General features: G+C 49.1%; 1 protein-coding gene across 3 annotated transcripts in view; it reads right to left on the bottom strand.

The window, feature by feature from the left end:
* Positions 1 to 2,206: 2,206 nt before the first annotated feature.
* The window catches only part of SSBP3 (single stranded DNA binding protein 3), a 55,169-nt gene continuing 41,795 nt past the window's right edge, over positions 2,207 to 15,580 (bottom strand). The window contains exons 6-18 of one of the 3 annotated variants that reach the window (XM_027698970.1): positions 12,442 to 12,522; positions 11,629 to 11,688; positions 9,643 to 9,709; positions 9,458 to 9,534; positions 6,488 to 6,552; positions 6,331 to 6,379; positions 6,040 to 6,075; positions 5,782 to 5,836; positions 5,260 to 5,330; positions 4,428 to 4,506; positions 4,163 to 4,191; positions 3,878 to 3,979; positions 2,207 to 3,311 (exon numbers count right to left, since the gene is read on the bottom strand). In XM_027698970.1, the coding sequence (XP_027554771.1) occupies positions 3,282 to 3,311; positions 3,878 to 3,979; positions 4,163 to 4,191; positions 4,428 to 4,506; positions 5,260 to 5,330; positions 5,782 to 5,836; positions 6,040 to 6,075; positions 6,331 to 6,379; positions 6,488 to 6,552; positions 9,458 to 9,534; positions 9,643 to 9,709; positions 11,629 to 11,688; positions 12,442 to 12,522 (801 nt within the window). In that variant the 3' untranslated portion in view covers positions 2,207 to 3,281. The remainder of the gene's footprint in view (positions 3,312 to 3,877; positions 3,980 to 4,162; positions 4,192 to 4,427; positions 4,507 to 5,259; positions 5,331 to 5,781; positions 5,837 to 6,039; positions 6,076 to 6,330; positions 6,380 to 6,487; positions 6,553 to 9,457; positions 9,535 to 9,642; positions 9,710 to 11,628; positions 11,689 to 12,441; positions 12,523 to 15,580) is intronic. The other 2 variants (XM_027698971.1, XM_027698972.1) reach the window with 2 other exon arrangements.

Here is a 15,580-nt window from a genome sequence, read left to right as displayed (position 1 = left end):
GACATCTGTGGCATTAACCTGGAAGCAAACCTGCACAGGTAGCAAAGGGTGCAAACACACCCCTCTCCTCAGCTGCACCATTAATGACATGCTGATGGGCTCTGCAGGCTGTCATTTCTCTGGCTGGTTCCCAAACCCAGCAGCCATCCAAAGCATTGTCCCCTCAGCCTTCTGCTCCACAGGCATCCATGACCGCACATGACTGCACAGTGCTTGCTGCTGGAATTGCAGCAGTGACGTGATTGTGGGCGCTGGTGCCAGGTGGGAGCATTCCCCAGGACAGGTAGAGCTCCAGGATGGCTCACAGCCCCCTGAGCCCACAGTTCCCCAAGCCCACAGTTCCCTGAGTCTGCAGCCCACGCTTGAACATTCCCGCAAGGAGCAAGAGCTGCACACTCGCAGCCAACCATGTCCTGCCTGAACTAGTCAGAGAACAAGTCTCAGACAGAAGCTCCCGGGAGCGTTTCAGGCACCCAGCACTTGCAACCACCCACATAAAGGCCTAAAAAGTCTCAATCTCTCCCCAGATGCTACAGCAGCCTCTGATGCTGCTTGTTAGGGAACCAGGTCAGCCTTGCCTGCACTTCATCCCCAGCAGCTCCTTCAGAGCCTCGAGCTGAGTTTGATCCCGCAATGGTGCACACCCCCACCCGGCACTGCAGCCAGCCCTTGCCCGAGGAGGGCAGACCCTATTGCAAGCAGACACCATTGCAAGCCCAATACATACATACATATGTATATTTGAAGCTAACACTCGAGTCTTCCTCTCCCTTGCTTACCTCCCAGCAGTGCAGGACTCCAGCAACAGGAGGTGGCCGGACTCAGCTCCTCTCCCAGGGAGCTGCTGCCTGGGATTGCCTCCATTGCCACACTGGCACTTTGTCTCCTCCAGCCTCTAATGAGGAAAGCCTGGGGGTCAGTGTACAAAAAAAATATTCCCCTTTTAGCTCCTGAAAGTCCTCTGCCTGCAGCATGGTGTGCTGGGTGCAGGGAGGCCAAGAGTCCAACAAGCAAATCCTCAGCCCAGTACAGACAACACCGACCATTTTTCTAGGCTAAAAGCTAAATTTTCAAAATGCTTAAAAAAAAAATAACCCAAGAAACAAGGGGGCATTGTTAAATCAAACCTCTCCCAGCCCCCCAGGTCCTGCACCGCAGCCAAATCCCTTTGGGATCCCTTTTGGGGCCAACTTCCAGCCCCCTCCCTCAGCTCTGCATCACCTCTGCTCCCACATCCCAAACCTGGGGTTTGGTCCTTGATAAAGGTTGGAAAAAAATACCCAAGTCCCGCCCTGGGTCTGGCAGCAAGCACCAGGAACAAACAGCAGAGCACTGAAATCAAATGTTTATGTTGATATTTATTACAGCATGGGGAGGGGGGGAGAAGGGGGGAGAACCGTTTCATTCAAAAAACCATCCGATACCAATGAAGACAATAATTTAGCTATTCATTTTAAAATACATTAAAACCGGTCCTTTCATTTCCTCACGCCAGGAAAAGAAAAAAAAAAGAGAAAAAAAAAAAGGAAAAAAACCCCAAAACCTGCACAAGATGTGAAGCGGAAAAGGGGAGCCCCTGGGTTTTCCTGACGCAAGAAATCTGTGTTTGGTTATTACCTGGAAAATATTAACCTGACTGTAACTATGAGACTGACTCCCTCAGAACCCCCATCCCACCCACCCCTCCCTCCCCACCAACTTTCTACAGGTAAAGCACAATGAAAATGCCTAGGAAAAGGAAGGCAAACATTAAAAAAAAAAGAAACTCATATTACACACTAAAAAAAAAGAGAAGTTTTGTCATCTCATGTTTTGCAGTCAGAATAATAAAAACAAGCCAAATGTCCCCCAAAAACATTTCAATGAAGGGGTGCGGAAAAAAGACATCCCTTTAATAAAACATTATCAACAAATATCGTACACAAACTACAATGTATAATAATTATTTTTTTTTTCCCCTCTCGGTAATTTTCGAACCAGACTACAAGGTAAGAAAAAACACTGAAACAAGATACAATGCTTTCAATAATCCGCACAAAGGTCAAATCCAAGGGAGAGAATATTTTACAGAATATGATATACATGGAGCAGAAATGGGAGCTGCAGAAAAACAAAGACCAAACTACAGGGTAGTGTCATGTACAGAGATCCCAACCCGCCGCCTTGGCTCATCCCTTCCTCTCCCATCAGAAGGAAGGGCCTTCGATGCTTGCCATTAATTTTTATTTTCTTATTACAGAGCGAGCCTACAGAATAGCAAGGTTACATTTTAACAACAAGAATTCCTTAAAAAATATCTCCATCCAGTTCCAAATCATAGATAAGTGAAATCCTGACAAGAGCACATCTCTAAAGAAAAGAACCCCCCCCCAAAATACCCCTAAAGCAAATAAAACCCCCAGAAAATCCCAAAGTTAGCTGGAGATCACAGTTTCAAAGTCCCAGGTCAGAGTAACTCTTTCTTTCGGTGGATTAAAAAAAATATTTAAAAAATCAATTTTTGCAGTGAACCAGCTGAAGGATTCTGGGGAAGGGAGGGACAAGAGATTTCTTCTTGTACTCAGAGAGGGGGGGAAAGACTAACACAGTGCATGCCACAGTCACAGAGAGCAAGATCACGATTCATTCGAGGATGTGATCCTAGAAGGGGTCACCTGCGTTAACAAGTTTATAACGAGGTGGTGGAGTCTCTTCCCCAAAGCAGATCTTGTTAACTGGAGGAGGAAGCGTTGTGCTGCAAACAAACAAAAAAAAAACCCCAAAAATAGAAGGGAAAAAAACCCCAAAACCAAAACAAAAAAAAAGAAAAACAGGCCTTCTGAACGAAAACCACCATTGTAAACTGTCCAGTTTATTTAAAAAAATGACTACAACAGAGACAACATGATTTCATATCTAGACTAGCTTCCTGGTGTCGCACGGCACAAACATACAACAGGTTCGGTTTCTGTCTTTATTTAAAAGAACAAAGCAAAGAGATCGGAGTTGGGTGCTAGAGGCTTCCGTTTGTTTCCAAAAAGAAGTGTCATGTACATATATAAACCCTTCTGCACAAAGAAGGGTCTTGTCATGTCTTGAAATATTTTAAGTTTTGTCCTTCATGTTTTATGGAATAAAAAGTTCAGCCTTTTTATTGCATGAAACTAAACCTGGGGTTTTGGCCCCCGCCACGCGTGTCCCTGCCCATACACCTAGATTCTTCTTCTTCTTGCATAATTCGTTGAGATCCTCCGAACGGCAGCTGACTCTCTTGATCCTGGAGAGGAGGAGGGGGAGGGAAATCACACACTCATCGTCATGCTGGGGGAATACTGGAAGAGAGACAGAGTCAGGGTGAGAAACTAGGCAGGTCAGACCCCCGGCCATCGAAGGGGGATGCAAAAGGAGGCTGATGACAACTACACAGCAACCTAATTGGATCTAATAAACCAGGAGGAGAGGATAAGCTACAGACTCAAATTTATCAGGGCATAATGTGCGCTGTAGCTTGCTTTTCCGGGAAGAAAATCAGCAGAACAGTATGGGGTGAGATGCAATTTAAAACAAGTAATTAACATGCACACGTGTATATGCTGCTAATAGAGGAAGAAGCGGAGGGATGTCTGTAGCCACCCACGGAGCCTCGACTCGGCCAGGTCGGCACAGCTGGCTGCATCTGCACCAGCTCCTCTCCATCCTGCAGATCCTCTCCCCTCCATCAGTACACATTCATCCCACCAAGGACCCCAAGCTTCCACCCACCAGCATATTTCTTCCTGTCCACTTTTCTGTCCCAGAGGCAGCTCACAACAGAACAATCCAGGTCTAAAAGGCACCCACTGCCAAGACCGCTCTCGCCAGGGACTGTTCCCCCATCCCCAGGCAGGCACTCACTCACATTGTCATTTTGGAAGGAATGGAGAAAGTTGCCTCCCAGCTCCCCGTCGTCTCTTGGAGTGCCCGGGGGATTGCTAATGCCACTTATGTTGTTTGGAGAATTCTGTGAGAGATGGGAGGGGAGGTGGTGAGCAGGTCCCCATGCCCCATGAAACACCATGGGGGCAGGACATAGCCCTGCCCACCCCAGTCACATTTCCCAACATGTCCCCATCCATCAGGGTCACACTGGTACCCCAGTGCTGGCAAAAGGGGAGCCCACACACCCACCCTGCAACCCACTTACTTTTGGAAGTCCATCTATGTCTCCTGACCCTGCACAGAGGGGAGAGAAAGGACAAGAGCTTTACTGAGCATGCAGCCATGGCCTCACGCCCCCCGCTCGGCTACCCCCACACCCCGTTCTGATTTCCAGCTCTGCTTTGAGCCACTGGTGTGAACTGTGGGTTGACCCTGGGATGGGAGCAGGCACTGGGATGCTCAGCCAGTGTCCCCAGGGAGTGAAGGCCCCTCGTGGCTCCCTGAGCCGCAGCCCCCTGCCCGTCGCTCACCTAACGATCCGTTCATGTGATGGGGCTCCATGCCGCCCATGCCGCCCATGGGGCCGTCAGAGCCGGGGCCCATCGGGAACTGAGGAACAAAAAGGTGACAAAACCAAAATCAGTCACAAAACTACCCCAAACATCTGCCACGGTGGCTCCTTGGGGAACATCCTCCCCCCCCCAAGACATCCCTCATGGAATGGGACAAATTGTGGAATCATAGAATTGTTAAGGTTGGAAAAGACCTTTGAGATCACAAAGTCCCAGCTGTCAACCCAGCACCACCACTAAACCATGTCCTCAGTGCCATATCCACATGTTTCCTGAACACTTCCAGGGATGGTGACTCCACCACTGCCCTGGGCAGCACGTTCCAATGCTTGACACCCCCTTCCATGAAAAAATTTTCCTAATATCCAGTCTAGACCTCCCCTGCGCAACTTGGGACCGTATCACCCCCTGAGGCTGTGAGGCCTCAGGGGTCCTGTGGATTCACCTATAAAATTTGGCTGAGTGGCAGACCCAGAGCCATGGCAACACAGAGGGCTCCATCCAACCAGCATCTAATGAGATTTAAGGCTGCCTGTATCCTACAAAACCCAGCACCTCTCCGGGCACGCAGCTGCCACCACCTCGGCCGGAGCAGCAGGACCGCTGCTCTCTTAATAAGCATAAAAAATTAACAAAGTTGCCCAAGAGTTAATCGCTTTTTGATGGTTTGTTTTATTTCTGTTTTGTAACAAATGGCTGAAATCAATTAAACTGCTTTACTCTCAACTGATGAAGTTAATTATGATTTGTTATGGTATCTGATATGTAAATTATTAGAAAGCAGACTTACATTCGATCGACTGCCTGCGGGCGGTACTGGATTAATCATTGTGTAGATGTTGTCACTTGAATTTGTTGAATCTGTGGAACAGTGAAGCCCAGTAAGTCGGGTGATTAATTCATTTCTTAATTAAAACAAACTCATGCCACTTGAACTCATTCTTTTGTATTTTATCACCTAAAATTCCCTCTAACTACCACCATTTTCTGGCTAATTTGTATTTAATGAAGATCCACAAAGTTTTTAATCACAGAAATTCAACTGTGAAAAATAATTCAGCTCCTGGCTGGGAAGTGTGGAGAGGTAATTCCTCACCTTCCTGAGCCCCCCAGCTACCAGATTCATAGGGGGATGTAGGAACATCCCCAAATGCCATCCCAAAGCCAAGCAGCCCATGCCACTCACTCCCCAGAAAGTCAAAATCTGTTGTTTGCCTGTGGGCACAGCCCAAGGGATGGGGGTCTCCTGGCAGGGGAAGGGGCACAGCCTGAAGGGCTGGCCTGGAAGAAAGGGGTCTTGGAGGGCTCATACCTGCAGGACTGGGCATGATGGGTGTCCCTGGGGGACCACCGCCACCGGGCGGACCCTGCAGAGAGACAAAGCAGGCATCAGATGTGCAAATATGAACATTGCCCACCTCTCCATGTTTTCAACCACCAGCTGGACCTCACACCCCCAAAGTCAGCTTGGTCGCTTCCCACAGCACCAATTGCATCCCAAACTGTATGAACTCCTATAACATCTCTGCGCCCCAATGACAGGATGGACTGATGGAGCAGGAGGACTCACCACGTATGTACCAGGCGATGAAGAAGAGTATGGAATCTGTAGGGAGAAGAGAGCCAAGTTCAGCCATGAGGTGCACAGGGGCTCCCACAGGCTGGCTCCCAGCAGGACACAGCTGAGAGCCCCCACTGCCAACTCAGCCCAGCCAGGATGGGAGTCCCAGGGCCCAGCAGTCTAAGCAAGAGGCTGGGAACCTCCTCTCATTAGCAGGATTCAGCTAACAGGGAATGGCCCCATTTGCAGGATACTTCCCAACCAACCCTGCTCTTGCTCCAAGGACCGTGGGATACTCACTGAGTTAGCACTGCTGGGGTTCGGCCACGGTCTACCAGCACCTGGCCCCCTGGGGTCAAAATTAAACAAGAAAAAAAATGATTGTTGTCTTTTAATCTGTACAGTCCTGCAGTCCTGAGTCAGCAGTCAAAAATCCCAGTGCGGGGGTTTGCCTTACATGTTAATTCCAGGCATGCCAGGGCCTAGGGAGTTGGGTGGAGGTCTCATGCCGCTGCCGTAGTTCTGCAACAATAACCAAGGGTCAGTCTACTGTAATGGGAAGGGACACCAGACAAGAGAAGGGAAAAAATCCCCAAAACCCAAATAAAAAACCAAGCAGGTCTGTTTGCAAAAACGAGATTAATTAAAAAAAAAATTAATGATGCTGAATGTAGAGGCAGTTGGTATATATATTCATATACCGGTATGTATTTATTAAAAAAGCAGGCAGCTCAATATGGATGGGCGCCAGGCTGAGCCCCAAAGTTCCCCTTCCCTGCTCTCTGAGGCCACATGGCTGAAGGGAAAACAACCTCCTCCCAACTCTGGGAGACAAATCCACTCCCAGCCCCTGGTGCCAACAACAGCCTTTTAGATTTGTCCTTTTGTGCAGGAGAAAACAAGGGCAGGAGGAGAAAAAAAGGGCAGGAGGAGAAAAGGCACCACTTGGAAGGTTCCTGCTGCATTTTAAGGATGGGGAAAGGCTGCATGAACTCCCCCTGCAATGGAGCATCCCCTGCTCTCAGGATGACGACTGGAGCAGGGAAAACCAAGCCAGGTTTGTTTTCCTGGTGCTCTTAAGCTCTCTGCTCCATCCCCTGGAGCGGGTCTGCAGCCGTGGGGAGCAGGCAAGGGCAGGCAGCCCCTTGAGGTTCCTCTCCTGGCTTATTCCACCCTGGCTTAGCCTCCAGCTGGGACCTGGAGCCTCAGATCTGCATCCCCCATCTCCTAAAACCAGCTCTAGTACAAAGCCAAGCCCAGGGCAGCGAAGGAAGAGGAATCCCCCGAATGCCGCGCTCCATTTGGTCTCAGCTTTGCTCCCTGTGCCCTCCAGGCGACGTGCAGCCAGATTTAGGTCGCGCTGGTGCTCTTCCCCTTCCACCTCCCTCCCTGTACTGAATCTTTTTGGGCTGTATTTCTGCCATTTAAAGAAAAAACTGCTACAGCAGAAGGAGTGATGGCTGGCCACTTCCCCTTCCACAGCCCCTCAGAGTGCTCCAAGCTGGATTTTAAGTACAATACTTCAGTGCTGTCGATTTTTCACTGGATTTATGTATACACCAGAACATGGTGCTCTGCTGAGGGCATCACCAAAGTTTGTTTTGAAGAGGAAGAAAAGGGTTTTCCCCAAACAAATTACCGGCAAGTCCTTAATTGATTGAAATTTCAGCCATTTACACTGAATAGCAGCATCAAACCCCTTGTTTAAAAAAAAGAAAAAGGGCTCAGCGTTTTTAATTGGAGCTGAAAGGCTGGAAAACGAAGCCAGCTGAAAGATGCTCAGGGAGGGTGGGGAGGGAACGCAGCTGTGCTGAGCGACCTGGATGTCAGGCTCTGGCAAGACACCGCCAAAACCCAGGGAGCTACAAATCCTCTTCATAGAGGCGCTGGCAAACCCCGTCCTGGCTTCTGCAGAGATACAACTGGGACTATTAAAGGGAAAAAGGCAGCAGCAACCAGCTGAAAGGGATGATTCATCACTGGTGTGTAATAAGGAGCTGCTGTCAGGACGCCGGGATGTCCTGGCTGGATGCTCTGCAGCCCTCTGGAATAATTTGGGGAGTATTTAGGAATGTCCTGATGCAAAGCTTAAAGAAAAAGAAGCCTTGAGCATGCAAGGTGTGAGGGGCTGCTGGGCTAGGGATGGTATTTTTGGTGGCTGCCTGTGCAGGCGTCGATTCCTGGATGTCTGGGGGGAGGCAGTGCCTGCGGGTGCCAGATTGGGAAGCCCAGCGCTTCTCCAGGGAAAGGCTGCCTCTTAAAAAAATCTCTCCCTAATGTACGTACACAGGGAATGATGGAGTCAAAAATAAAGCTCTGAACATTTCACAACTCCTGCAGGCTCCCGGAGCTGCCGCCATCCCACGCGGCGCTCACAGTGCCCTCGCCGCTTCCAAGTTTCTCGGCGAGCTTTGGAAGTGGGAAGCGAGCAACCTCCCCCGGGCAAGCCGCCGCCGCTCGCCTTGGCGCAGGCCACGCTGGCGAATGCCGGGGGTTTTTTTGGGTGCAATCCTCCAGGAAAGGAGGATTTTAAGCGCAGCAGCAGTGCTATTGGAGGGCTTGTCCATGAAACAAAGCTCGTGCAGGTTTTTTATCCCCTGCCCTAGGATGAATCTGGGTGTCCGTGGAGGCGGCCGAGCATCCCTGAGCAGCAGCATCAGGTTGGTGTTAAAGAGATGACACAACTCTTCTCTTTACACAACATTCACTTATCTCAACAGTCTCTGGGGGAAAAACAAAACAAAACTCCAGCGCACCCGCCCGCCTCTTGACAGACTCTGATCCTCGCGCTACAAACTCCACGTAGGCGACGATGCAGAGAGGATAAACCTCCAACCAAAATATGGTAATCTGGTTTTGAAGTCTTGTAGAAGGAACAAACAGGAGTGAGTCAACAATAAGCCACTCCGTAAAGCGAATCAACAGAATGACAGCATATATTAACCCAGATCTGCTTAATTTCAAGGGTTTACTCCCCTTTCCTGAAATAAAGAGCTCAAGCAGGCAGCAGGAGGGGCAGGTGGAGGGGAACCTCACAGGGGAAAGCCTTATTCCCTTGCTAAAGGGATCTTTGCCATTTCTTTTTATTTATTTATTTTAAATGCAAGCCTCCTTTCCCTTTCCTGCTGTTAGGGTCGTAACTATTTCCCAGGCAGGCAGTGTAATGCACTCAAAGGCCGCTCCGGCGCAGAGCTAAGTGCCATCCCCTCTGACAGAAGGGCAGGAGGGAGGCTGCAATACCCTTAATGAGCTCTGAAGACCTCACTCATGTTAAAAGGAGGGATTTCCAGATGCAAGACTAATGTAAAATGCATTAACACTAATGTGGGGACAGGGCGTGGGGGGGTAACTCCCAGCCCTCCGAGCCCCAGGAGGTTGTTCCAATGGTGTGCAGTGTTTGTATGATGCTCTCTGGAGCTGGGCTTACCTGCGGACCGGGACCCATGGGGCCCATCCCTCGTGGAGGATTCATCCTTTGCATGGGGCCGCCCATGTTGGGGTGCCCTGTTGGGAGCAAAAGTAGGGGTGTTACACAGCACTGCTGTCACTTTAGGTCCCAAACTGACAGCTGAGGAGAAACGTTAATGTTCACCCCTCCTCTGCTGGATTTACCTTGCTGTCGCGTGGGATCCATTGAATTGGGCAGCAATGGCTGTGTACCGGGAACGGCACCTGGAGGCTGTGAAAACAAGGCAGGAAGATTAAAAAAAGAGTAAATCCTGCATCCCGCTGCATCCTACACCCCACTTTTACAGCCTCCAGATGTTTGCCTCCCTCATCCTTTCACAAACACCCTCTAAAACCCAAACAAGGTGCCAGAGTTTTCTCCTCCCCGCAGGCCACGCAATGTCAGGCTGTCATATTTTAGGGCAGTGGGGGAAGGTCTGAGGCTGAGCAGGGCAGAGGTGTGAAATCCAGCAGGGAAAGGTGACCAGTAGGATGGCAACCTGGTACTACACAGCAACAGGGCCAAACAGGTCACAGTGATTCCATGGGCTGTGGAGGGGAGATGCTCCACATGCAGCAGAGCAGCATTGGGACCCTTCCCCACACAGGCAGAGGGGAAGGCAGATGCTCCCCCTCCCCAAACCCATGCTCTGCTTGGGCAACACTGCTATTTAAAGTTCAAAGGCTGCTCTGAACAGATAAAGGGGAAGAAAAACGCAGATATCATCTGCCTAGGGGAAGCAAACTGTAAACAGTTCTGCTACAGTGCTGCCTTTTCTTTGGATGCCGACACCGAGGATCCCACTGCTGGAGCACAGCATGAGCATCGGGTTCACTTGGCTGCACCGAGGCAGAATCTGCCCAATCTCAAGTTTTTTTGCAGCCTGGAAGCTGGCAGCAGGAGGAAGATAAACTAGACGGGTTGTAGAGGTGGATATTTACACTTCTGCTGCCTGACCTTCCTGCCTGCCTATTTATTCCTCTTGTCCCTCAGGATGTGACCACAACCTTGCCAAGCTCTGCGTAGGTACAAACATGTGCTTTATATGTGGTGTTTGGGGAAAAAAATGAAATCCTTCTAATTAACTTCACCCACTCCTGGATGCTTGATCCTTCTGTGGGAGCAGTCTCCCCAGACTAGTCCCCTGCCTCTCCTGCCTGCCCAGCTCACTGTGCATCCAGCAGAGCTTGGGATGAGCCCTACACCACAGCAGGATGGGGTCCTGTTAAAACTGACCCATGATGAGGTGCAGTCAATTAATACCTCACTAAAACAGCCACCAGTGCCCTGGGAGGGAGGCTCAGCCCCCACTGCATTTTTCTCAGCCACATCTCAAGCTGTCTTACCATCATTTAGCAAGTTCCAGCTATTCAAGTCTCAAATCCAGCAAGCACAAACACAGAGCAAGCTGCTACATCCTATTTCCTGACTATCCTGCTCTTTCTGCTAATTACACCTATACAAAAATAGCACTGATAGCCAAAAAATAAGCTCCCAATTTTTGCACAGTCACCTCTGCTGCTCAAGGCAATTGCAGGTTTCTTTGAATTTCCCTTTAGTGACAAATAACCTCTGGCTTGGTCATTACTCTATGGATCTGCATGGCATCGTTGGGAAGGACATGAATTCCTCAACCCAAGCCAGGCACGCACCCAGGCAGGGCGTGGGGTGGAAGCCTCCATCCGTAAGGCCAGAAACAAACTGCCCTCATTTAAGCCGGGATAAGAGGATAAACCCAGCCCAAAAAATTCAGCATTGACCTGCCCCGCTTGACCCCGCCGCTGATCTAAGCGCTCGGTTAGCCCAGCAGCAGGATTATCTCCATCACTTTAATTTTCTGCGATTGCAGGGAAAATCCAGCCGGGCAGCAAGCACATGGCATGGCACAACCCTGCTGGAAACATCACAGATAGAAAGTGGCACATTCTCCACCGTTGTTTCCACCCTGGATATGCCTGAACCTCAAAACAACATTAAAATATAACAGTTAAGTGACACTAGATGGTCCAGCACCGAGGAAACAGAGGATACCCAAGGGAGGTGATGCTTGCCACCCAAACCCAAGGAGCATCTCCAGAACACCTGGCCACTGTCTCCCTCCCCAAATAACAGCAATCTCTAGGAAATGTGGAATCCCGGGAGCGCAGTACCTGGTTGCCCATCCTGATGGGGGGCCGGGGACCTCCGGCGTAGCGCGGTGACATGAACGGCTGCGGGGACACAAAAGGGGGTCAGGGCTGAGCTGTGGGGAGGTAGCACGCTCCCCACGCACGCTGGTTAGCCTGCACACACTGTTTTTGGTATTTCTGATTTTTTTTTCTGGAGACATCCTTTTTAAAAAAGTTAAGTTTCAAAAGAAAAAAAAAAAGAAAGGTGTCTGGAGTCCGTTTTCTTAAACATTTTCTCTGTAGATTTATTGTTTGAGAGCATTTGACATCGGCAATACTGGGTGAGGCTGTTAAAATTAGTGCATGGGAAACCCTGAGTGTTAGACATTGTTCAAGTTTAAATATATAGAGATATATTAAAAAAAGTGGCAAATAAGCACATACAGACACGCACACACAAAAAACCCCGGTGCTAAGTACTGAAAAAAAAAAAAAAAAGAAGAAAGGCTTAATGTTACTTTTTGTACAACTGCTGCTACTAACAGAAGATTAAAAACCCACATCAAGCTAAATTTTTCAGGCTACCTTGGGAAGGTAAAAGAGTCTGATACCCATGATTGACTTCTCAGTCCATTGACAACTGCATATCCAAAAAAAAAAAAAAAAGAAAAAAAAAGAAAAAAAAAAGAAAAAAAAAAGGGAAAAAACCAACATTTTGCTTCGGAGCTGGGGTGCCCGGGGGGATGCTCCCCGGGGAGCGGGTACCGCTGCCCAGCATGCTTAGAGAGGGGAAAAAAAGAAGTAAATCGAGCGCACGTCCCGGTTCACAGCCCTACCCATCGCTAGTGTCTTTACCTGACTGTGGGGTCCCATCATGCTGTTAGGATTGTGGGGTGGAGGCTGTGCGTGTGGCGAGGGCTGTGACCCAGGCGGTCCCTGTGAGGTCAGACAGTAGAAGGAGGTTATAGATTAGCACATGAAAGCGCAGAAAGAGCTAAAAAAAGGATTCACAGGTGGACCTGTTTAGTTGGGGAGTCAGTTCTCCCGGTTTTAATTTTTTTTTTTCCCTCTTTTTAATTGAGTTTCTATTCATTTGTAGCTGAACAATGAATAATGAGATATGCAAAAAAATATATATATTCAAAATCAGAACATCTGTCAAAATACAGTGGCCACATTGAGGGTAAATGGTCCAGTGGTTCAACCAAGTCTGCAATGATAAACACACAGGGAAACACTTCGCAGGGGCGTGCAACGAGGAAAAAAAATATGCAGGAGAGGACCAGAGAGGTTGGGGGAAGTACAAAAAACACCCCCAAACCAAAAAAAAAAAAAAAAATTTTTTCCTCTCTCATTCCAAAGGTTGGAAACACCTCTGGGTTTATGTTTTGACCGTGGTTCACTGGAGGTGCTGGAGCAAGCGCAGAGGGCAAGGAGCATGTCCCAGCTCATGCTTGGGCAGCGTTTGGCCGGCACAACCGGGGCTGCACCGCCACACTGAAGGGATGCAACATCCTTCCTCGAGGTGGATTCCCTAAGGATGCGAGTAAAATGGCTTGCCAGCAAAGAAAGGATGTCTAGGGGAAAAAAGGAGAGATTAGTTGGTGCAGGTTTAAGGCTGCATTGCAGCAGCCGCTGACATTTTGGGCTTGAACGCCCACTTTAATTTTTTTTTAAATTTCTCTTAAAAGCATGAAATGAAAATTTGCTTGGAAAAACCGTGAGCTCAGTGCAAGAATAGACTGGTGCGTGTTAATGTAAGGAAAGAAAAAAAAATAGTATTTTTTGAGTCAAAGGAGGTGTAATTGGTAGAGAAAGCAAAGGAGCTCTGTCAGTAGGTGATGGGAAGCGACGGCAGGCTCCAGGACTGGCGCCGGAGCAGATGTTCTCTACCTGCCTCGTTACTAATTTCAACAAGTGTTCGCCTTCTAGCTGCTGCCAGCAATGGCATGGTTTGTTACCATGAGCAATTTTCTTAATTAACAGACATTAATTAGCCATTTAGCAATTTTGCAAGCATTTGTTTAGCAGCTTTCCTAAACATGAATACCACTGTGATAATGGTACTGATTAGAGGGTCCCCTAATTAACAGTACAGGGAAGGAAAATTGAAATCACATAAATTAAAAAGGGAGGGGAAGTTAATGAAGGCAGGACATATTTGCACCTGCAAATCTTTTGTACAGCGGAAACTTGAGTGCAATGTAAATAAAGTAAGAGGGTGGGTTTTTTTCTTCTTCTTTTTTTTTTTTTTTTTAATTTTTTATTTGAATGGTTCGGCAGCGAGATGGAGCCAAGCGGATTTAAACCAACAGCCTCCTGCCAGCCTCTCTGCTCCAGACTCTGAAATCCCACCACTTACACCACCATTTATTCTCCAGGAGCCAAAAGGAACCAGCCCCTGCCCTTAGTGTCTGGCCAACCTCATCTGGATGAGGTCACAGCACTTCAGGACAACCTTCTTCCTGCCTTCTCCATCCATGTCCCGCAGAGAGAAGACAAACCTCTGTGGTCTAACTGTGGCATCAACCTCCTTTAGCAGAAGTCCTCTCCAGGCATGAAAGTTGACTCAGTTTTGCTTCACAGGTGGCTAAATGCAAAGTGTAGCAGGGGTAGCAGCCACCTCCCACCACCTGTAGGTGGAGGACAACATCCCCCAATGAGCTCTGGCCACCTCCAAAGGCCTTCCTACACACCTCAGCTGCAGGATTTGGGGTAGGAAGATCAGAAGGTGAATGAGTGATGAAACCACGTAGAAGGTAAAAACCAGGGTTGGCAAAGACCAGTCAATCCTTGAGCCACATCAATGCAAGAGTCAACGCCACGATGCCTGCCTTCCCTTCAAGGAGGGGGTCATTGCTGTCCAAGTACTGACTGCACAGGCACCCATACCCCATCCTCAAGTTATTAAATCTCTGATGTCCTCCCTCTCGAACCTCCCAGTGTGTGAGGGTGTGGGGTGAACAGGTATCACATGTGTGGGGTACACGGCCACCAACGCACACCCTGACTGGGCCCAGAGGTGGTGCTTTGGGTCTGCATTTTGAGCTTCAGCACAAACAGTATCTGGTTATTGGAGAAAAAGCATCTATGAGACATGGCAGTGTTTCCACCAGAGAAAAATCCCCTGTGGCAATTGGATCCGGAGAGCATCAGTTGTTTGTGCTGCTGAACGCATCCTCTGGAGCGCGGTCCTGCCCCAACGCCAAGGCTGCTCCCTGGGATGCTCCAGGCTCAGCGCCGCAGCATCCTCGCCCTTGCATTATCCCATGTGGTACCATTCCCAGTGGAGACTTCTGGATAAGGTGGCTGCAGACACCCAGATTGTGCAAACATTTTGACATGCAGGGAGGAGCTGAAAGCAGCTTTTTTCCTTTTTCCTTCTTTTTCTCGCTTTTTCCAAACAGCAACAAGCAGCAGCATCCCAAGCGCTTGCTCCAGGCTGCAATTGCTGCGGCCCCCTCGGCACGGCTGCTCTGCTCCGTCAGAAATGCAGACCCTCTGGATAGTGTTATCTCCATAAATACTTGCAGATGTTTCAGGGCTGGGACCCATGTTCAGCCCGGAACGCCTGCTGGATCGGTCGCTCTTTTGCACGGGATTGCCTCGCTGCAGAGGAAGCAGCAGATGATCCCGATGGATCATGGCAGTTGAGACAAGTGTTTAGCAGAGACGACATGTGGGCTCCAACCAACAGAACAACCCTTTTTTCTTAAAAAATGTGTATTTAGCAGTTATTAACTACTGCCGTTAAAAGAGGAGGCTGAACTCACACTGTCCTGCTTCCTCCACATCCCAGATGCCCCAGAGCTGCATCCCTGCGGCACAGCTCCATCTGACATGCCATGCTGGGTGAGCAGGACCTGCTCTGCAGTTACCTCACTCTCATCTCTAAACCAGCACTCTTTCGAACCAGAGAAACCCCATAATCTCTCAAGTTTTCCCTTTTTTCCCCCTTTAAACTGGACAACTTGCACTGGGGTTATTCTTCACC

Source organism: Neopelma chrysocephalum, unplaced genomic scaffold, assembly GCF_003984885.1.
Source record: "Neopelma chrysocephalum unplaced genomic scaffold, ASM398488v2 Primary Assembly neopelma1_135, whole genome shotgun sequence".
NCBI lineage: Eukaryota > Metazoa > Chordata > Aves > Passeriformes > Pipridae > Neopelma > Neopelma chrysocephalum.
The sequence above is the reverse complement of the archived record's forward strand: the minus strand, read 5'-3'. Positions and strand labels throughout refer to the sequence as shown.